This window comes from Pan troglodytes, chromosome 6, assembly GCF_028858775.2.
Source record: "Pan troglodytes isolate AG18354 chromosome 6, NHGRI_mPanTro3-v2.0_pri, whole genome shotgun sequence".
Taxonomy (NCBI): domain Eukaryota; kingdom Metazoa; phylum Chordata; class Mammalia; order Primates; family Hominidae; genus Pan; species Pan troglodytes.
Window position 1 is genome coordinate 60,966,781 of NC_072404.2, and position 22,636 is coordinate 60,989,416.

Genomic DNA, 22,636 nt, shown 5'->3' on the forward strand with positions numbered 1-22,636 from the left:
AGAGTGACGCGGACTTCCCCAGAGGCACGGGACCAAGGTGCGTGCTCACGCTGTCTCATGCTCTCACACATAATGTGTGTGTGTGTGTGTGTGTATATATATACACATATACATATATATATACACACACATATGCATATATATAAAACCCCAAGCAGCCTCTGGCTTAGCAGGTGCATTTCCCAGCAGGGGAATTAAAGCCATGGTCCCAGTAGTGGTCTTGGGGTCTCAGGGTATTTGGTCTGTGCAGCCACATGCTTCAGCCTCTGGACCCCAGGTCATCTAACGAGGTGGTCGTGTGGGGACTGGGATGGAAAAGGTGTCTGCACGGACGTGTGTGAAAGGGCTGGCACATCGCCAGTGCTCAGCACTGTCAGCTGCTATCACCAATCATTCATTCATTCATTCAGTTGTTCATTCTTCAACAGGCCGTTTTTAAAATGTGCCCAGTATACCAAAATCTCCGCTAAGCATTTAAAGAGGCAGAATGAAAGTTAGCAATGGTGGTGAAACGAAGCTGGGAATGTGCTCTGAGGGCCTCCTTGTGGGCTTAATGAATATGTAGAAACCACGCATTTTAAATAGAGAGGGAGAAAGGGAGAGGTTCCTGGTCCTCTGCATGGGGACTTGTGTGTGGCTCTTTACCGTAGGCCTGTGCCACTCCTGCTCAACAGCTACCACAGAGGACGCCTTCAACAAATGTGAAGAACGAACAAAAGGTACAAATGTGAAGAACGAACAGGGTAGAAAGAAAGGAGAAAGCAAGGGTGAGGGTGAGAAATTAAGGGACAGAGAAGAGAGAAGAGGAGATAGCCTGGGAGTTCACACAGCCAAGAAGGTAGACACTCAGTTGAACCAGCAAGAGGCTGAGCCTAACTCTCCCTTTCGAATGGGCAGGAGTTCATGATATTTAATAAACAGAGGTCTTGCTCTGTAAGAGACAGGGTACCAGGCAGAGAGCAAGTCAGCATCCCAGGAGTCAGACGAGGCAGACAGCGGGGGCAGGGAGCTTGCCTCTGAAGGAGACCCAGGCTGCCAGAGTAGCAGGGAGTCTGGGCCAGTCCTCTTTTGGAAAGCGCTTCCTCGGCTTCTGCCCCCCCTCTCCTCTCCCTTTCCACCCACCATCCTGACATAATACTTCCTAATTTGGAAGTGTTGTCCGGAGAAGAACCTGCTCATTTCCTCTTAAGTAGGCAGGGAAGCACTAACGTCCAGCAGCATCGGAAACCCGTAGGAGCGCTCTCGGCAGTGCAGGGTGAGGGGACAGTCCATGTAGTCATGAGACGTGGGTGTCAGGCAAGCGTCTCTTTTCCAAAAGAGAAAAACATTAAAGGCCTCACAAACGGCGCCCAAAGACTAATTCTGCATAGCATCTTTGCGAGACCCTAGGTTCTTATGATGACTGGTTTTGCCTGAGAAAGAAAAAATTTTAATTTTGCTCTGGCATGCCAATTCAACGAACCATTTTCACATAATATTCATGCAAAAAAAAAAAAAACAATTTGCCAGAAAACTTGGGAATCCATCCACATCTACAGCTTTTCCCTGCAGTCACACTACAGTGGGATCCCTCCATACAGGAGCGGCAGAGTGGAGCAGGCTAGAGATGCCTGTTTGTTTCTGTTTGCTGCACCGCAGCAAGCATTTCTGTCGTGCCCACTCTGTACTAGAAAGTACATGAACATCAGCCATAAAGGGAACTAGAAAGGTGGCCCCCCCTCTTGGTGGAGAGAGAAGAGAGTGTGGTAGAAACAATAATAAGAGGTCTGCAGAACTTGACCCCTCCCAGCCTCTCCCACCTGCCAGCCTGGCCCTTGCAGAGAGATGCAGGCTGCCATGCTTATGCCAAAGCCTGGGACAGTTGGGCTCAGCAAGGTAGGCATCCGTCAAGCAAGGAGGAGCAGGGGTCAGCAGTGACCCCAGCAGCCAGCAGGGAGAAAGTTGCATGTGACAAGGACACCAGAGGCCGTGGGTCAGGATCAGCCAGGGTCAGGGTAGCATTTCTAGGAATTCACTCTGTTGGGCGCTGTGCAGGCTGCTTCTCACATATTATTTCTTTCTTACTCTCAGAGCAGAGATTTCAATTGCAGCGAGATAGTGGAGGCAGCCAGGGAGGTGGGGAGAGTGGTGTCTTCTAAAAGCATTTTCAGTATCCATGTGGTTTCAGTAATAATAATAATAATAAACCAGTGAAAAGTAAAACAGGACAAAAATCTTCATAGGCAGTGAACCATATCAGAGAGTCCAAGAAAGCACAATGAGAGTGTGGCTTAAAAACCCTGAACGACATTCCTTTGCACCAGCTTGGTGAGGAGGGCATGGTCCCCGCCACCCCCCACCCCCGCTTTGCAGATAAACCACATGCAGGAAGGTCAGCCTGGCAAGTCCAGTAAGTTCAAGCCCAGGTCTCAGCTGGGCAGCAGAGCCCCTGCTCTTCTTTGTCCTCATATACGAGCACCTCTGGACTTAAAACTTGAGGAACTGGATGGAGAAAAGTTAATGGTCAGCAACGGGTTACATCTTCTTTCATGCGCCTTTCCATTCTTTGGATCAGTAGTCACTAACGTTCGCCAGCCGTAAGTCCTCGACATGGAGAGGCTCAGAGCCTGGCATGAACATGACCCTGAATTCGGATGCAGAGCTTCTTCCCATGATGATCTGTCCCTCACAGCAGGGTCTTCTCTGTTTCAGGGCATGAACTACTTGGAGGACCGTCGCTTGGTGCACCGCGACCTGGCAGCCAGGAACGTACTGGTGAAAACACCGCAGCATGTCAAGATCACAGATTTTGGGCTGGCCAAACTGCTGGGTGCAGAAGAGAAAGAATATCATGCAGAAGGAGGCAAAGTAAGGAGGTGGCTTTAGGTCAGCCAGCATTTTCCTGACACCAGGGACCAGGCTGCCTTCCCACTAGCTGTATTGTTTAACACATGCAGGGGAGGATGCTCTCCAGACATTCTGGGTGAGCTCGCAGCAGCTGCTGCTGGCAGCTGGGTCCAGCCAGGGTCTCCTGGTAGTGTGAGCCAGAGCTGCTTTGGGAACCGTACTTGCTGGGACAGTGAATGAGGATGTTATCCCCAGGTGATCATTAGCAAAGGTTAGGTTTCAGTCTCTCCCTGCAGGATATAAAAGCCCCCTTCAATAGCGCAATTGGGAAAGGTCACAGCTGCCTTGGTGGCCCACTGCTGTCAAGGACACCTAAGGAACAGGAAAGGCCCCATGCGGACCCGAGCTCCCAGGGCTGTCTGTGGCTCGTGGCTGGGACAGGCAGCAGTGGAGTCCTTCTCTCCCTTCACTGGCTCGGTTTCTCTTAGGGACCCTCACAGCACTAAGGGGTGCGCGTCCCCTGTCAGGCCCTCGAATGCCCTCCCACAGCCAGGCCCCTCTGAGGTTTCACTCTGGCCTGCTTGGCTCCTAGCAGCCACCAACCCCATGATGCTGGGCCCTGAAAACACACGCAGACCTGGATGAGTGAGGCCACTGGGCACAACCAGGGCTCCCAGCTCACCAGAGCAGCCTAGGACACAGAGGGTGCTCAGAAACCTACCAGAGCAGCCCTGAACTCCGTCAGACTGAAATCCCCTGTTGCCGGGAGGAGGCGCCAGGCCTGGGGGACGGGTCGCGGGGTGATCTGGCTCCTCTGTGTGTGTCACTTGTAATTAGGTCCAGAGTGAGTTAACTTTTTCCAACAGAGGGAAACTAATAGTTGTCTCACTGCCTTGTCTCTCACCATCCCAAGGTGCCTATCAAGTGGATGGCATTGGAATCAATTTTACACAGAATCTATACCCACCAGAGTGATGTCTGGAGCTACGGTGAGTCATAATCCTGATGCTAATGAGTTTGTACTGAGGCCAAGCTGGCTTTTATTGTTAGTTAATTTACATTATATCCTCTGACATGCAAGTATTTTCTTTCGAGATAATGACTAATGATAATGTAATCATTGCTGTCTATCTATTGTACTGAGAAAACACGGCAGAGGAAATCGAGTCCAGCTGCCGTCCAAAAGTCACTGGAGATTGCAATGAGCTCGTCTGGCAGGGTTGGGGGTATGGGAGGGAAAGAGCTTAGGAAACGGCTCTCCCTGCAAAGTCCAACCAAACTTTAATGTGAACCAAACCATTAACGTTGCCATGAATTTGAAGTGAACCAGAGGGAGGTGGCAGAAGAAGCTTGATGGGGAATAGTTCTGGTAGAGAAATGAGGCTTAAGATGAACTACCCTGGCCCTTATGTGTCAGAGAGAACGCTTGACAAACACACACTGAGGGTGTCTGCAGGGATAAAAGAAGAAAGGGAGATGACCCTTGCTTCTCGCTCTCGGGAGGACCATCTGGTCCGGCCCCGGGGGATTCTCTGTTTCCTCTTCTGAATCCCAGTGTTGCCCAGCACTGGCCTGTACCCATCCTCACGAGGGCCCCTCTCCTCACCTGGCCCTAGGTCCCTGCCCCTACAAGGGCCTCCCATGTTGAGAAAGTGTTGCGGACACATTGTCTCTGACCGCTGTGCCAGGCATGTTCCGCTGAATTACCGCACTTGGTCCTTGAATTTCACCCAGCAACTTACTGAAAGGCTGGAACCCATGAACCTACCCCTTTACTGAGGAAAATCAGTTACCCCAGCCATTTACAGTGACAGGAGCAAGGGAGGAGTCGCCTCACCTCTCTAGAAATGTGTATTTGAGGAGAACACTATTGAAAGGAATTTCCAAGAATAATCTAGTCAGTACTACAAAAACAAAATTATTTGGGATATCGTCCTTTTTTACTTAGTATTTTTTCTTTTTCCTATAGCATTATTAACTTTCTGATTTTCCAAATATATACACATTTTTAAATTTTCTGAGTCTTTATCTCTTCTGTTAAAATGTAAGATTTATGATACAAAGGCAGAGATTTGTGTCCATGAATAAGTGAAGTTTGGTGTGCACCTGTGAGCTGAGCTGCCTCAATTAATGGAACAGATAAGGAAATAAAGGTCTGCTGATGCATTGTTATTTACAGCCATTTTCAGAATGTATCTCCTCTCCACGAGGGAACCCCGGGGTCCTGCCCCAAGCCATTTATTTTGTCCTCACGCAGCCCGCCCCTCCCACCCCAAGCACAGCCCGGTCTCCTGCTGGTCTCCCCTCTTCTCACTTGCTCCCCCTCATGTATGCTTCAGACAGAGGCCACATATATTTTTTAACTTTTTTTTTTTTTTTGAGACAGAGTCTTGCCCTGTCACCCAGGCTGGAGTGCAGTGGTGCAGTCTCGGCTCACTGCAACCTCCACCTCCCGGGTTCAAGTGATTCTCCTGCCTCAGCCTCCTGAGTAGCTGGGATTACAGGCGCACACCACCATGCCCAGCTAATTTTTTGTATCTTTAGTTGAGACAGGGTTTCACTATGTTGGCCAGGCTGGTCTCGAACTCCTGACCTCATGATCTGCCCACCTCGGCCTCCCAAAGTGCATATTTTTTAACTTTATCAGACTTTTCATTCTCTGCTCAACATCTTTCTTTGGTCCTCCAGGTATGTTCAGATAAAACCTGAGCACCTGGCCATGACTGATGGGTTGCTGGGCCATCTGGCCCTGGCAACTCTCCCGTCCACCAGGTCCCCCTCCCGTCACGCTCCAGGCATAGCCTGTGTGTGCCAGCGCAATGCCCACACTCCATGCACAAGTGGAAGCCCTCTCAAAGTCAGGGCTTAGTGCCTTGATGTGGTCACACCCATTCTCAGGAAGTCCGTTCCCACTGAAAACATTGTGTGTTTTCACATCATTGAGGCTGCCACGGCAGATTATAATCACTGGCCTAGGCAGCCCACTGGAACTACCAGACCATGAGCCTGAATTTTTTGTTTAAAAATCATATCCTGTTTTCTCTACTCTCTAGTCTGTAGTCAAGACGAATTATTCAATTTAATAAATTAGGGGTCTAGTGTGTTGTACCAAGGAGCTAAAAAGAGAGAGCTCGCAACACCTTCCAGCCCATTCTCCACCTAACACTAGCTATACTGGCTCTCCTCTCTCTCGCTGTTTGTTCCAAAACCTAATAACCTGTCTTCCCACTAGAATTCATCATACATGTTTAAAAACCTAGTTAAATAGTAGTTAAACTGACTGCATAGATCTGGAAATGAGACAGTCTTTCTTTTACAAATCCATATAGACTATGTGTTGGGGGCAGGGGATGACACAAGAATCTATTTTCTTGCCCCCAAACCATTGCTTTCCTTCCATTGTTAAGCTTGTGTTCTGTGTATTAATTCAGGTGGTTCCGTTTGGGAATGGCCTCTGTTACCCAGAGATGGGAGGGCCATCAGAACTCGGGGTTGTCTGAAAAAACACTGGTTCTAAAATTATCACTGCTTTCACTTGTTTTTAACCATCATAGCTGTTTGATTTTGAAGGAAAAATATGAGGGTTTTTATTCTATGCTTGTTATATCTATATTGTGGTTTCGTATTTTTTAGATTTTAGTACCTGACATTTTTTTAACTTTTATTTTAGGTTCAGGGGTACATGTGCAGGTTTGTTATATAGGTAAATTTGTGTCATGGGGGTTTGTTACACAGATTATTTTATCACCCAGGGATTAAGCCTAGTACCCATTAGTTATTTTTCCTGATCCTCTCCCTCCTCCCATCCTCCACCGTCCTATAGACCCCAGTGTGTGTTGTTCCCCTCTAAGTGTCCATGTGTTCTCATCATTTAGCTCCCACTTATAAGTGAGAACATGCGGTATTTGATTTTCTGTTCCTGCGTTAGTTTGCTAAGGATGATGGCCTCTAGCTCCATCCATGTTCTTGCAAAGTACATGATCTCATTCTCTTTTGTGGCTGCCTAGTGTTCCATGGTATATATGTACCACATTTTCTTTATCCAGTCTGTCATTGATGGGCATTTAGGTTGATTCCATGTCTTCGCTATTGTGAATAGTGCTGCAGTGAAAATACGCATGCATATGTCTTTATGGTAGAATGATTTATATTCCTTTGAGTAATGGGATTGCTGGGTCAAATGGTAGTTCTGCTTTTAGCTATCTGAGACATTGCCACACTCTTTTCCACAATAATTGAACTAATTTACCTTCCCACCAACAGCGTAAAAGCATTCCTTTTTCTCCACAACCTCACCAGCATGTGTTGGGATTTTTTTTTTTTTTTTTTTTTTTTTACTTTTCAATAATAGCCATCTGACTGGTATGAGATGGTATCTCAGTGTGGTTTTGATTTTTATTTCTTTAATGATCAGTGATGTTAAGCTCTTTTTCATATACTTGTTGGCTGCATGTATGTCTTCTTCTGAAAAGTGTCTGCTCACGTCCTTTGCCCACTTTTTAATGGGATTGTTTGATTTTTTCTTGTGAATTTGCTTAAGTTCCTTATAGATGCTGGTTATTAGACCCTTCTCAGATTTGTAGCTTGCAAAAATGTTCTCCCATTCTGTGGGTTGTCTTCACTCTGATGATAGTTTCTTTTGCTGTGCAGAAGATCTTCAGTTTAGTTAGATCCCATTTGTCAATTTTTGCTTTTGTTGCAATTGCTTGATGTGTTTTCATCATGAAATCTTAGCCCATTCCTATATCCAGAATGGTATTACCTAGGTTGTCTTCCAGGGTTTTTATAGTTTGGGGTTTTACATTTAAGTCTTTAATCCATGTTGAGTTTATTTTTGTGTATGGTGTAAGGAAGGAGTCCAGTTTCAGTCTTCTTCATGGCTAGCTAGTCATCATTTATTGAGTAGGGAGTCCTTTATTCATTGCTTTTTTTTTTTTTTTTGTCAACTTTGTCAACGATCACATGGTTGTAGGTGTGCAGCCTTATTTCTGGGCTCTCTATTCTGTTTCATTGGTCTGTACGTCTGTTTCTGTACTAGTACCATGCTGTTTTGATTACTGTATCCCTGTAGTTTAAAGTCAGGTAGCATCATGCTTCCAGCTTTGTTCTTTTCGCTTAGGATTGCCTTGGCAATTCAGGCTCTTTTTTGGTTCCATGTGAATTTTTAAATTGTATTTTCTAGTTCTGTGAAAAATCTCATTGGTAGTGTGATAGGAGTAACATTGAATCTATAAAATACTTTGGGCAGTATAGTCATTTTAATGATATTGATTCTTTCTATCAATGAGCATGGAATGTTTTTCCATTTGTTTGTGTCATCTCTGATTTCTTTAAGCAGTGTTTTGTGGTTCTCATTGTAGAGATCTTTCACTTTCCTGGTTTACTGTATTTCTAGGTATTTTATTCTTTTTGTGGCAATTGTGAATTGAATTGCATTCCTGATTTGGCTCTCAGCTTGACTGTTGTTGGCATATTGGAATGCTAATTATTTTTGTACATTGATTTTGTACAACTGAGTCTTCACTGAAGTTGTTTATCAGCTTAAGGGGTTTTTGGGCCAAGACTATGAGGTTTTCTAGATATAGGTTCATGTCATCTGCAAACAGAGATAGCTGTTTTCCTCTCTTCCTGTTTGGATGTCGATTATTTCTTTCTCTCACCTGATTTATCTGGCCAGGACTTCCAATACTATGTTAAATAGGAGTGTTGAGAGAGGGAATCCTTGTCTTGTGTCAATTTTCAAGGGGAATGTTTTCAGCTTTTGCCCATTCAATATGATGTTGTCTGTGGGTTTGCCATAGATGGCTATTATGTTGAGGTTTGTTCCTTAAATACCTAGTTTATTGAGAATTTTAAACATGTTGAATTTTATTGAGAGCCTTTTCTGCATCTATTGAGATGATCATGTGGCTTTTGTCCTTAGTTCTGTTTGTGTGGTGAATCACATTTATTGATTTGCATATGTTGAACCAATCTTGCATCCCAGGGATGAAGCCGACTTGATTGTGGTGGCTTAAGCTTTTTGATGTGCTGCTGGATTCGATTTGCCAGTATTTTGTTGAGGATTTTTATGTCTATGTTCCTCAGAGATATTGGCCTGAAGTTTTCTTTTTTTGTTGTATCTCTGCCAAGTTTTGGTATCAGGATGACGTTGGCCTCATAGAATCAGTTAAGGAAGAGTCCCTCCTTCTCAATTTTTTTGGAATAGTTTCAGTAGGAATGGTACCAGCTTTTTTTGTACATCTTGTAGAATTTGGCTGTGAATCCATCTAGTCTTGGGCTTTGTTTTTAGTTGGTAGGCTATTTATTACTGATTCAATTTTGGAGCTCATTATTGGTCTGTTCAGGGATTCAGTTTCTTCCTGAGGTTTTTATTTTTATCAAATGGAACTTAAGTTTTTTCATTTCCAATTTTTTTATGATCTAAAAATGTGCAGTTTACAGCCCTGTTCAGAATCTGCATCTTCCTCATTCTGCAGATACAGGTCCCTCAGAGCAGGTGACTGAGTGTGTATCCTGTCTGGAGCATAATACTTATGCTAGTAGAGTTACTGTTGTCTTTATTGTTAATTACCAAAGTTTACCACTTATCAGTCACTTACTACTTGCTGGGCATTGCGCTAAGCATTTCAGTTGTATTATCTTGTTGGGTCCTTACAGCAATCCTGTGAAACAGATACTGTTATTACCCCACTTTATAGAGAGGTAGACTGAGGCTTCCAGCACTGAAGCAAATTGCCCAAGACTACAGAAATGTAGGTTTCTAAACATCAAGAAACAGTAACCAGTAATGATGACTAAAGCAAGGGATTGTGATTGTTCATTCATGATCCCACTGCCTTCTTTTCTTGCTTCATCCTCTCAGGGGTGACCGTTTGGGAGTTGATGACCTTTGGATCCAAGCCATATGACGGAATCCCTGCCAGCGAGATCTCCTCCATCCTGGAGAAAGGAGAACGCCTCCCTCAGCCACCCATATGTACCATCGATGTCTACATGATCATGGTCAAGTGTGAGTGACTGGTGGGGCTGTCCACACTGCCTAGCTGAGCCTTGGTGGCTGCTCTTAGCCAAACAGCTGAGGCCTTTGCATCCCTGGAGAAATGTCATCACATTACTTAAGGCAGGCACACAAATCCAGAAACATCTGTAAATACCCCTTCAAGCATTCTTTTAAAGATACTTCTTGACTCATTGGGCAGTATGACCTGACATTTGCCCATGTTTGCAAGCAAACAAATAAAACTAAAGTCTTCTGCAAGTCATTACACCAAAATATTCTATTCGCTGAGTTACTCAATGAAATACCGAGTTGCCCTATATTTTGAAGCCTGTTACCAGAGAGACTGAATGTTTTTAAATGCATGACAGTGAGTAACAACATAAGGCTAATAGAGTCAACATTTCTGCTTTGACTTAAACCTTTTAAACCAGTGGATTTATGTGAAGTCTCTGCAGTGTGGCATTTAAACATTTTAATCTAAATAAGAGTGTGTAATTTGATTGATGCTATTATTCTACCAGATTCACGAGTGCAGTGGGCTCTGGAGGTAGCATTACATGCATGGGATGAGCATTTGCAAAAGAAAGTTGTATAGGGAATATGACAGAGCCAAGTTAATGTAAATATTAATGCCTTTCTGAACTCTAGACCACAGAGTTGATCTTTTTTAACTTCCTTGGTTTGGGCTAAGGAAGCTGTGATCCAGAGAAGCCACGTGATTTGTCTAAGGTCACATAGCAGTCTGGCCTAAAATAGCTTGAGATGCTGTGGATGGAAAATAAATGTGATCCCTCAAGAGGCATGAGGATTTCCAGGCAGTAGCCATACCTCCAAATTGTTTAATCTGGATTTAGATTGTTGGGTAGTCACATGCAGCAGCACAGTTAACAGTGTGTCCTCCTGTGGAAGTTGCCAGCACAGCCAGCCCTCTCACTTGCATGCATGCCCACTGGGTATGTGCTGTACTGGAGACGCCGGGGGTAGGGGCCCAGTCCCAACCCCAAATTCTTTAAAGCCTATTTTTCTACGTTGCATCTGGTTTCCTACCTGAAGGAATGCTAAGGGTGGATGTTGAGTGAGGACCTTGGTGCAGGGCACACTGCAGTCAGGATAGTTCACGGAGAGCAATTGCACAGACCCACACTGCTCCATCCCCTCAGGCGTAACACAGGATGCTGACCCCAGGAAGAGTGGGCGTAGAAAAACTAGAGGGCATTATTGTTATTCTGATTCAAATGTACAGTGCTGGCATGGTCTTTAAACAGTAACCAGTACTAGTTGGCCAAGACAGAAAAGTCTACCACAAAGACTTGGTTCTTTCTTCACTTATTTGACTGGAAGTGTCGCATCACCAATGCCTTCTTTAAGCAATGCCATCTTTATCATTTCTTCCAGTGTTCTAATTGCACTGTTTTTTCTCATTCCTTCCCCAGGCTGGATGATAGACGCAGATAGTCGCCCAAAGTTCCGTGAGTTGATCATCGAATTCTCCAAAATGGCCCGAGACCCCCAGCGCTACCTTGTCATTCAGGTACAAATTGCAGTCTGTGCTTCCATTGGGAAGAGTCCCTCTAATGAGCATCTCATGTCACTGTGTTCTGTCACATGCCAGCCTGGCCTCCCTGTGTCCCAGATCGCATTATTAAACCCTCCAGCGCATTAGAGCAAGCCTCAGTAAGGCGCAGGCCACATCGTGAACTAAGCAGCATCCGTGAGTGGGGCCCACCCAACTCCATCTCCCCCTCCCCGTCTGAACTCTCCTCCCGTGCTCGTCCTCACTGTCCGGCTAGCCAAAGCCTCAGCTGGGTCTAACAGAGAAGCATGGTCTATTGGGCTTTGGTGTCAGGCAGACGTGGCTTCACACCCCTGACTCTCCACTTCTTCGCATCACCCAGGCAGCCGATCCACCTATCTCCTTCCATAACACAGGAATACCAAAACCAAGCTCACAGGATTGTCTCAAAGATTCAATAAAATATGTTGCAAAATACACTCCCTAGCACCTCACAGCAAGGTGCACACTCGATGAATGCTGCAGCTTCTTCCCTTTCTGTTTCCTCAGAAGCTATTTGCATCTCATGTAGGGGCTTTCAAGCATCAAAGGATGGTTCATGTTTTATTTTAAGGCACCCACATCATGCCATGAGGGGAGGCAGCTATAATTTAGAGAACCAAGGGGGATTTCATTATAACAAAATTGGCAAACACACAGGCACCTGCTGGCAATAGACCCCTGCTCCTATAGCCAAGAAGTGGAATAGCATCTCTATGGGCCATTCTAATAGCCTCAAAATCTCTGCACCAGGGGGATGAAAGAATGCATTTGCCAAGCCCTACAGATTCCAACTTCTACCGTGCCCTGATGGATGAAGAAGACATGGACGACGTGGTGGATGCCGACGAGTACCTCATCCCACAGCAGGGCTTCTTCAGCAGCCCCTCCACGTCACGGACTCCCCTCCTGAGCTCTCTGGTATGAAATCTCTGTCTCTCTCTCTCTCAAGCTGTGTCTACTCATTTGAACAAATTGAATTTTAGGGAAAATAACCATCTAGTGAAACTCACATGGAGATGAAGTCAATTTTAACCAAATGGTAAAATCAAAATCAAAATAAATTAAGTGTATTAATTATTCTGTTGCATTGCAACAACTTGATTGTAAGCCTTTTAGGTCCACTATGGAATGGAATTAAATCAAAACTAAACCTAGTTGCTCTAAAACTAACGATTAAGACAAAAATTAAACACCTTCACGATATACCCTCCATGAGGCGCACCACCTGCATTCAGGAAAAGTGGATGAGATGTGGTACAAGCATTCCACAGGCAACTTCTCTGTTTCTTTTTCAGAGTGCAACCAGCAACAATTCCACTATGGCTTGCATTGATAGAAATGGGGTATGTATGAACACCTTATAAGCCAGAATTTACAGCTCTCCGCTGTGGCTCTATTTTACATGGAAAATGCCTTAACCTAAATAATCTTAACCCAGATAATCTTGAGTTTTCTTCCTGTGTGGGTTTTTCCCTGCACGGCTGTCACGCCTCATAGTGCCATTCAAAGCGTGACTCCTGGACCAGTAGTAGCATCGCCTGGTAGCTTGTTAGAAACGCCATTTTTCAGGCCACTGCCCCAGTTTGACCAAATCAGGACCTCTGGAGGTGGCACCCAGTAGTCTATGTTTGAGCCACTTTCCAGGTGATGCTGATGTCTGTTGAAGTGTGAGGCCGTGGTCTAGACCGCACTGTGCCATGCAGAAACCACTAGCCACATGTGGCTACTTCAACTTAAATGTTAATAAGTTGAAATGAAATAAAATATAAAATTCAGTTTCTCACACATGTGAAGTGTCCAGTAGCCACACGTGGCTAGTGGTGACCGTATTGAAGAGCACCGCTCATAGCACACCTCCCTCACTGCAGAAAGTTCTGCTGTACAGCACCCAGCACAGCCCTGCTGCCCACCCTGCAGCCTGCAGCCCAGTAGCACCAGCACCCACTAGGGTGCAGACTCTCAGGCCTGCCCAACCTGCTAATCAGAACTGGCATCTCAAGGAGATCTCGGGTGATTTTTGCAAACACTGAAGTTGGGGCAGCCCTGACTGAAGTAACCTTCCCTCATTTCCTCCTGCAGCTGCAAAGCTGTCCCATCAAGGAAGACAGCTTCTTGCAGCGATACAGCTCAGACCCCACAGGCGCCTTGACTGAGGACAGCATAGACGACACCTTCCTCCCAGTGCCTGGTGAGTGGCTTGTCTGGAAACAGTCCTGCTCCTCAGCCTCCTCGACCCACTCAGCAGCAGCCAGTCTCCACCACCCAGTGTCCAAGCCAGGTGCTCCCTCCAGCATCTCCAGAGGGGGAAACAGTGGCAGATTTGCAGAAACAGTGAAGGGCGTAAGGAGCAGATAAACACATGACCGAGCCTGCACAAGCTCTTTGTTGTGTCTGGGTTGTTTGCTGTACCTCTGTTTTAAGAATGAATCTGCGAAATTTCTAGCTAATGAAGCAAACCACGGACATACACATCTGTGTGTGTGAGTGTGCATGTGTGTACATCTGTGTATGTGTGTGTGTGTATGTGTGTGTTTGTGACAGATTTGATCCCTGTTCTCTCTGCTGGCTCTATCTTGACCTGTGAAACATATATTTAACTAATTAAATATTAGATAATATTAATAAATTTTAAGCTTTATCCAGGTACTCATAACCTGCTAACACACACACACATATATACACACATACACATACACACATATACACACACCACACACATACACAGACACCACACACACACCATACACAGACACATACACGTGCACACACATATACACACACACATACACCTCACATACATACACACCACACACATACATGTATACACACACATAAAACCCCACACACATACACACACAAAAACCCCACACACATACACATATACACACCACACACACCACATGCACACACGTATACACACATATATACACACATACACCACGCATACATACACACCACACATACATACAGACACACCACACACGTACACACAACACACAACACAGACACACACGTACACACACTACAGACACATATGTACGCACACATACACACACCACACATACATACACACAGACACATATACGCTACACACACCATTACATACACACGTACACATACACCACACACACCACACATACACACACCACACACACACACACACGCCACACACACACCACAAAAACCGCACACACATACAAACATATACACACTACACCACACATACACACACCACACACACACACCACACACACACGTACACACACCACACACACCACACATACACGCACCACACATACACACACGTATACACACCACACACACCACAGAAACACACGTTAACACACCACATACACATATGTATGCACATATACACACCCACACCCCACACACACGACACATGTATAAAGATTTAGATATATATAAAACATGTTATATATATGTTGATGTAATATCTAATATCTATATATCTAATATGTAGTTTATTAGCTATCTAATATCTATATCATATATATCAAAATCTTTATATATAAAAATATGTAGAAATCTTTATACATATGTTATATGTATATAAAGATTTAGATATATAACATATATGTAAGTTATATATATGTTGGTGTAATAGCTAATATATAGTTTATTGGCTAATATAATATAAACAGATTATCAATATTATAAGCTATTAGAAAAATGCAGGTTAAGGCAGACAATATAACTCTTTACACACCAACTACACACACCAGCTACACACACACATACACACATAGACACGCATGACACACACCATACACATGTACACACACACCACATATACACAAACATACACACACATACACACCACACACACACCACACATACACATCCACACACCACACATGTACACACACACACCACAGACACACACGTACACACACCACATACACATATGTATGCACACATACACACCCACACCACACCCACACCACAGACACACATACACACACCACATACCCGCACCACACACAAACTCATACCACACATACATACACAATAGACACATACACACCACACACACCATACATACACACGTATACACACACCACATATACACACACATACACACACACCACACACACCCACATGCACACACCACACACACATACAAACATACACCACACACACATACACCACAGACACGGCACACATACACACACATATACACACACCAGACACACATAGCACATACACACCACACATACATGTATACATGCATACACATACACACACACACACACACTCTCTCCTCAAGGCAGTTTATCCTCTGAGAACTTTAAATTTACAAAAGACACATATGTCCATTACTTTGAGAAGTACAGGAAAGAACCCACTTTCTTTTGCAGCAACAGCAAGAGGGCCCTCCCAAGGCTCCTGCTCCCTGTCATAAGTCTCCTTGTTGAAGACATTCACAGGGTTCAGAACCCGGGGATCCTGCATGGGATGGTGCTTTGCTGATTACTTCACCTCTGATTTCTTTCCACTTTCAGAATACATAAACCAGTCCGTTCCCAAAAGGCCCGCTGGCTCTGTGCAGAATCCTGTCTATCACAATCAGCCTCTGAACCCCACGCCCAGCAGAGACCCACACTACCAGGACCCCCACAGCACTGCAGTGGGCAACCCCGAGTATCTCAACACTGTCCAGCCCACCTGTGTCAACAGCACATTCGACAGCCCTGCCCACTGGGCCCAGAAAGGCAGCCACCAAATTAGCCTGGACAACCCTGACTACCAGCAGGACTTCTTTCCCAAGGAAGCCAAGCCAAATGGCATCTTTAAGGGCTCCACAGCTGAAAATGCAGAATACCTAAGGGTAGCGCCACAAAGCAGTGAATTTATTGGAGCATGACCACGGAGGATAGTATGAGCCCTAAAAATCCAGACTCTTTCGATACCCAGGACCAAGCCACAGCAGGTCCTCCATCCCAACAGCCATGCCCGCATTAGCTCTTAGACCCACAGACTGGTTTTGCAACGTTTACACCGACTAGCCAGGAAGTGCTTCCACCTCGGGCGCATTTTGGGAAGTTGCAGTTGCATTCCTTTGTCTTCAAACTGTGAAGCATTTACAGAAACGCATCCAGCAAGAATATTGTCCCTTTGAGCAGAAATTTATCTTTCAAAGAGGTATATTTGAAAAAAAAAAAGTATATGTGAGGATTTTTATTGATTGGGGATCTTGGAGTTTTTCATTGTCGCTATTGATTTTTACTTCAATGGGCTCTTCCAACAAGGAAGAAGCTTGCTGGTAGCACTTGCTACCCTGAGTTCATCCAGGCCCAACTGTGAGCAAGGAGCACAAGCCACAAGTCTTCCAGAGGATGCTTGATTCCAGTGGTTCTGCTTCAAGGCTTCCACTGCAAAACACTAAAGATCCAAGAAGGCCTTCATGGCCCCAGCAGGCCGGATCGGTACTGTATCAAGTCATGGCAGGTACAGTAGGATAAGCCACTCTGTCCCTTCCTGGGCAAAGAAGAAACGGAGGGGATGGAATTCTTCCTTAGACTTACTTTTGTAAAAATGTCCCCACGGTACTTACTCCCCACTGATGGACCAGTGGTTTCCAGTCATGAGCGTTAGACTGACTTGTTTGTCTTCCATTCCATTGTTTTGAAACTCAGTATGCTGCCCCTGTCTTGCTGTCATGAAATCAGCAAGAGAGGATAACACATCAAATAATAACTCGGATTCCAGCCCACATTGGATTCATCAGCATTCAGACCAATAGCCCACAGCTGAGAATGTGGAATACCTAAGGATAGCACCGCTTTTGTTCTCGCAAAAACGTATCTCCTAATTTGAGGCTCAGATGAAATGCATCAGGTCCTTTGGGGCATAGATCAGAAGACTACAAAAATGAAGCTGCTCTGAAATCTCCTTTAGCCATCACCCCAACCCCCCAAAATTAGTTTGTGTTACTTATGGAAGATAGTTTTCTCCTTTTACTTCACTTCAAAAGCTTTTTGCTCAAAGAGTATATGTTCCCTCCAGGTCAGCTGCCCCCAAACCCCCTCCTTACACTTTGTCACACAAAAAGTGTCTCTGCCTTGAGTCATCTATTCAAGCACTTACAGCTCTGGCCACAACAGGGCATTTTACAGGTGCGAATGACAGTAGCATTATGAGTAGTGTGGAATTCAGGTAGTAAATATGAAACTAGGGTTTGAAATTGATAATGCTTTCACAACATTTGCAGATGTTTTAGAAGGAAAAAAGTTCCTTCCTAAAATAATTTCTCTACAATTGGAAGATTGGAAGATTCAGCTAGTTAGGAGCCCACCTTTTTTCCTAATCTGTGTGTGCCCTGTAACCTGACTGGTTAACAGCAGTCCTTTGTAAACAGTGTTTTAAACTCTCCTAGTCAATATCCACCCCATCCAATTTATCAAGGAAGAAATGGTTCAGAAAATATTTTCAGCCTACAGTTATGTTCAGTCACACACACACACAAAATGTTCCTTTTGCTGTTAAAGAAATTTTTGACTCCCAGATCAGTCAGAGCCCCTACAGCTTTGTTAAGAAAGTATTTGATTTTTGTCTCAATGAAAATAAAATTATATTCATTTCCACTCTATTATGCTCTCAAATACCCCTAAGCATCTATACTAGCCTGGTATGGGTATGAAAGATACAAAGATAAATAAAACATAGTCCCTGATTCTAAGAAATTCACAATTTAGCAAAGGAAATGGACTCATAGATGCTAACCTTAAAACAACGTGACAAATGCCAGACAGGACCCATCAGCCAGGCACTGTGAGAGCACAGAGCAGGGAGGTTGGGTCCTGCCTGAGGAGACCTGGAAGGGAGGCCTCACAGGAGGATGACCAGGTCTCAGTCAGCGGGGAGGTGGAAAGTGCAGGTGCATCAGGGGCACCCTGACCGAGGAAACAGCTGCCAGAGGCCTCCACTGCTAAAGTCCGCGTAAGGCTGAGGTCAGTCACCCTAAACAACCTGCTCCCTCTAAGCCAGGGGATGAGCTTGGAGCATCCCACAAGTTCCATAAAAGTTGCAGCCCCCAGGGGGATTTTGAGCTATCATCTCTGCACATGCTTAGTGAGAAGACTACACAACGTTTCGAAGAATCTGAGATTTTATATCGTCAGTTAACCACTTTCATTATTCATTCACCTCAGGACATGCAGAAATATTTCAGTCAGAACTGGGAAACAGAAGGACCTACATTCTGCTGTCACTTATGTGTCAAGAAGCAGATGATCGATGAGGCAGGTCAGTTGTAAGTGAGTCACATTGTAGCATTAAATTCTAGTATTTTTGTAGTTTGAAACAGTAATCTAATAAAAGAGCAAAAGCTATTCTAGCTTTCTTCTCCTTCATATTTTAATTTTCCACCATAAACTTTAGTTGCTAAATTCTATTAATTTTAAGATTGTGCTTCCCAAAATAGTTCTCACTTCATCTGTCCAGGGAGGCACAGTTCTGTCTGGTAGAAGCCGCAAAGCCCTTAGCCTCTCCACGGATCTGGCGACTGTGGTGGGCAGGTCAGGAGAGGAGCTGCCCAAAGTCCCATGATTTTCACCTAACAGCCCTGATCGGTCAGTACTCAAAGCTTGGACTCCATCCCTGAAGGTCTTCCTGATTGATAGTCTGGCCTTAATACCCTACAGAAAGCCTGTCCGTTGGCTGTTTCTTCCTCAGTCAGTTCCTGGAAGACCTTACCCCATGACCCCAGCTTCAGATGTGGTCTTTGGAAACAGAGGTCGAAGGAAAGTAAGGAGCTGAGAGCTCACGTTCATAGGTGCCGCCAGCCTTCGTGCATCTTCTTGCATCATCTCTAAGGAGCTCCTCTAATTACACCATGCCCGTCACCCCATGAGGGATCAGAGAAGGGATGAGTCTTCTAAACTCTATATTCGCTGTGAGTCCAGGTTGTAAGGGGGAGCACTGTGGATGCATCCTATTGCACTCCAGCTGATGACACCAAAGCTTAGGTGTTTGCTGAAAGTTCTTGATGTTGTGACTTACCACCCCTGCCTCACAACTGCAGACATAAGGGGACTATGGATTGCTTAGCAGGAAAGGCACTGGTTCTCAAGGGCGGCTGCCCTTGGGGATCTTCTGGTCCCAACCAGAAAGACTGTGGCTTGATTTTCTCAGGTGCAGCCCAGCCGTAGGGCCTTTTCAGAGCACCCCCTGGTTATTGCAACATTCGTCAAAGTTTCTAGAACCTCTGGCCTAAAGGAAGGGCCTGGTGGGGTCTACTTGGCACTCGCTGGGGGGCCACCCCCCAGTGCCACTCTCACTAGGCCTCTGATTGCACTTGTGTAGGATGAAGCTGGTGGGTGATGGGAACTCGGCACCTCCCCTCAGGCAGAAGAGAATCATCTGTGGAGCTTCAAAAGAAGGGGCCTGGAGTCTCTGCAGACCAATTCAACCCAAATCTCGGGGGCTCTTTCATGATTCTAATGGGCAACCAGGGTTGAAACCCTTATTTCTAGGGTCTTCAGTTGTACAAGACTGTGGGTCTGTACCAGAGCCCCCGTCAGAGTAGAATAAAAGGCTGGGTAGGGTAGAGATTCCCATGTGCAGTGGAGAGAACAATCTGCAGTCACTGATAAGCCTGAGACTTGGCTCATTTCAAAAACGTCCAATTCATCCTCACCAGCAGTTCAGCTGGAAAGGGGCAAATATCCCCACCTGAGCCTTGAAAACGCCCTGGGACCCTCTGCATTCTCTAAGTGAGTTATAGACACCAGTCTCTTCCCTCCTTTGTGAGTGAGCTGCTATTCCACGTGGGCAACACCTGTTGAAATTGCCCTCAATGTCTACTCTGCATTTCTTTCTTGTGATAAGCACACACTTTTATTGCAACATAATGATCTGCTCACATTTCCTTGCCTGGGGGCTGTAAAACCTTACAGAACAGAAATCCTTGCCTCTTTCACCAGCCACACCTGCCATACCAGGGGTACAGCTTTGTACTATTGAAGACACAGACAGGATTTTTAAATGTAAATCTATTTTTGTAACTTTGTTGCGGGATATAGTTCTCTTTATGTAGCACTGAACTTTGTACAATATATTTTTAGAAACTCATTTTTCTACTAAAACAAACACAGTTTACTTTAGAGAGACTGCAATAGAATCAAAATTTGAAACTGAAATCTTTGTTTAAAAGGGTTAAGTTGAGGCAAGAGGAAAGCCCTTTCTCTCTCTTATAAAAAGGCACAACCTCATTGGGGAGCTAAGCTAGGTCATTGTCATGGTGAAGAAGAGAAGCATCGTTTTTATATTTAGGAAATTTTAAAAGATGATGGAAAGCACATTTAGCTTGGTCTGAGGCAGGTTCTGTTGAGTCTGTTGGGGCAGTGTTAATGGAAAGGGCTCACTGTTGTTACTACTAGAAAAATCCAGCTGCATGCCATACTCTCATCATCTGCCAGTGTAACCCTGTACATGTAAGAAAAGCAATAACATAGCACTTTGTTGGTTTATATATATAATGTGACTTCAATGCAAATTTTATTTTTATATTTACAATTGATATGCATTTACCAATATAAACTAGACATGTCTGGAGAGCCTAATAATGTTCAGCACACTTTGGTTAGTTCACCAACAGTCTTACCGAGCCTGGGCCCAGCCACCCTAGAGAAGTTATTCAGCCCTGGCTGCAGTGACATCACCTGAGGAGCTTTTAAAAGCTTGAAGCCCAGCTACACCTCAGACCGATTAAACGCAAATCTCTGGGGCTGAAACCCAAGCGTTCGTAGTTTTTAAAGCTCCTGAGGTCATTCCAATGTGCGGCCAAAGATGAGAACTACCGGCCTAGGGATTAGCCACAAGGACATGGACTTGGAGGCAAATTCTGCAGGTGTATGTGATTCTCAGGCCTAGAGAACTAAGACACAAAGACCTCCACATCTGTCGCTGAGAGTCAAGAACCTGAACAGAGTTTCCATGAAGGTTCTCCAAGCACTAGAAGGGAGAGTGTCTAAACAATGGTTGAAAAGCAAAGGAAATATAAAACAGACACCTCTTTCCATTTCCTAAGCTTGCTGTCTTTATTAAGGGTGGACTAGTAATAAAATATAATATTCTTGCTGCTTATGCAGCTGACATTGTTGCCCTCCCTAAAGCAACCAAGTAGCCTTTATTTCCCACAGTGAAAGAAAACACTGGCCTATCAGTTACATTACAAAAGGCAGATTTCAAGAGGATTGAGTAAGTAGTTGGATGGCTTTCATAAAAACAAGAATTCAAGAAGAGGATTCATGCTTTAAGAAACATTTGTTATACATTCCTCACAAATTATACCTGGGATAAAAACTGTAGCAGGCAGTGTGTTTTCCTTCCATGTCTCTCTGCACTACCTGCAGTGTGTCCTCTGAGGCTGCAAGTCTGTCCTGTCTGAATTCCCAGCAGAAGCACTAAGAAGATCCACCCTATCACCTAGCAGATAAAACTATGGGGAAAACTTAAATCTGTGCATACATTTCTGGATGCATTTAAAAAAGGAATCCTATGACCTGATTTGGCCACAAAAATAATCTTGCTGTACAATACAATCTCTTGGAAATTAAGAGATGCTATGGATTTGATGACTGGTATTAGAGGTGACAATGTAACCGATTAACAACAGACAGCAATAACTTCGTTTTAGAAACATTCAAGCAATAGCTTTATAGCCTCAACATATGGTACGTTTTAACCTTGAAAGTTTTGCAATGATGAAAGCAGTATTTGTACAAATGAAAAGCAGAATTCTCTTTTATATGGTTTATACTGTTGATCAGAAATGTTGATTGTGCATTGAGTATTAAAAAATTAGATGTATATTATTCATTGTTCTTTACTCATGAGTATCTTATAATAATAATAATGTATTCTTTGTTAACAATGCCATGTTGGTACTAGTTATTAATCATATCTAACCAACTGTAGGTGTTCTTTCCTGATAACTTTTTTTAAAATCAATAAATTATTTTTAGAGCAGTTTTAGGTTCACAGCAAAACTAAGCAGAAAGTACAGAGAGCCCCCCTGTCCCTAACCAGCCTCTCCCACCATCACCATCACACCTCAGGAACCAGAGAACTTTTTAATGGAAAAAAAATCCAAGCCAGCTCGGAGGCTTCCTCCTGTGTCTGGGCCAGCCCCTCGGGCTCTCAGATGCATTCCAACTCAAGCTCTTCACATGCCAGAGCCTTCCAGTGCCCTTGAGACCCCTCATTCCAAAGATCTCTTCATAGTTTTT

The 22,636-nt window shown here is 44.5% G+C and overlaps 1 protein-coding gene across 2 annotated transcripts in view; it reads left to right on the plus strand.

Moving 5' to 3' along the window:
• Positions 1-22,222, plus strand: part of EGFR (epidermal growth factor receptor) — a 192,977-nt gene extending 170,755 nt beyond the window's left edge. For both annotated transcript variants that reach the window (XM_519102.9, XM_054687551.2), the window contains exons 21-28: positions 2,692-2,847; positions 3,740-3,815; positions 9,692-9,838; positions 11,263-11,360; positions 12,135-12,302; positions 12,680-12,727; positions 13,464-13,572; positions 15,908-22,222. In XM_519102.9, the coding sequence (XP_519102.3) occupies positions 2,692-2,847; positions 3,740-3,815; positions 9,692-9,838; positions 11,263-11,360; positions 12,135-12,302; positions 12,680-12,727; positions 13,464-13,572; positions 15,908-16,269 (1,164 nt within the window). In that variant the 3' untranslated portion in view covers positions 16,270-22,222. The remainder of the gene's footprint in view (positions 1-2,691; positions 2,848-3,739; positions 3,816-9,691; positions 9,839-11,262; positions 11,361-12,134; positions 12,303-12,679; positions 12,728-13,463; positions 13,573-15,907) is intronic.
• The last annotated feature ends 414 nt before the right edge of the window (positions 22,223-22,636 follow it).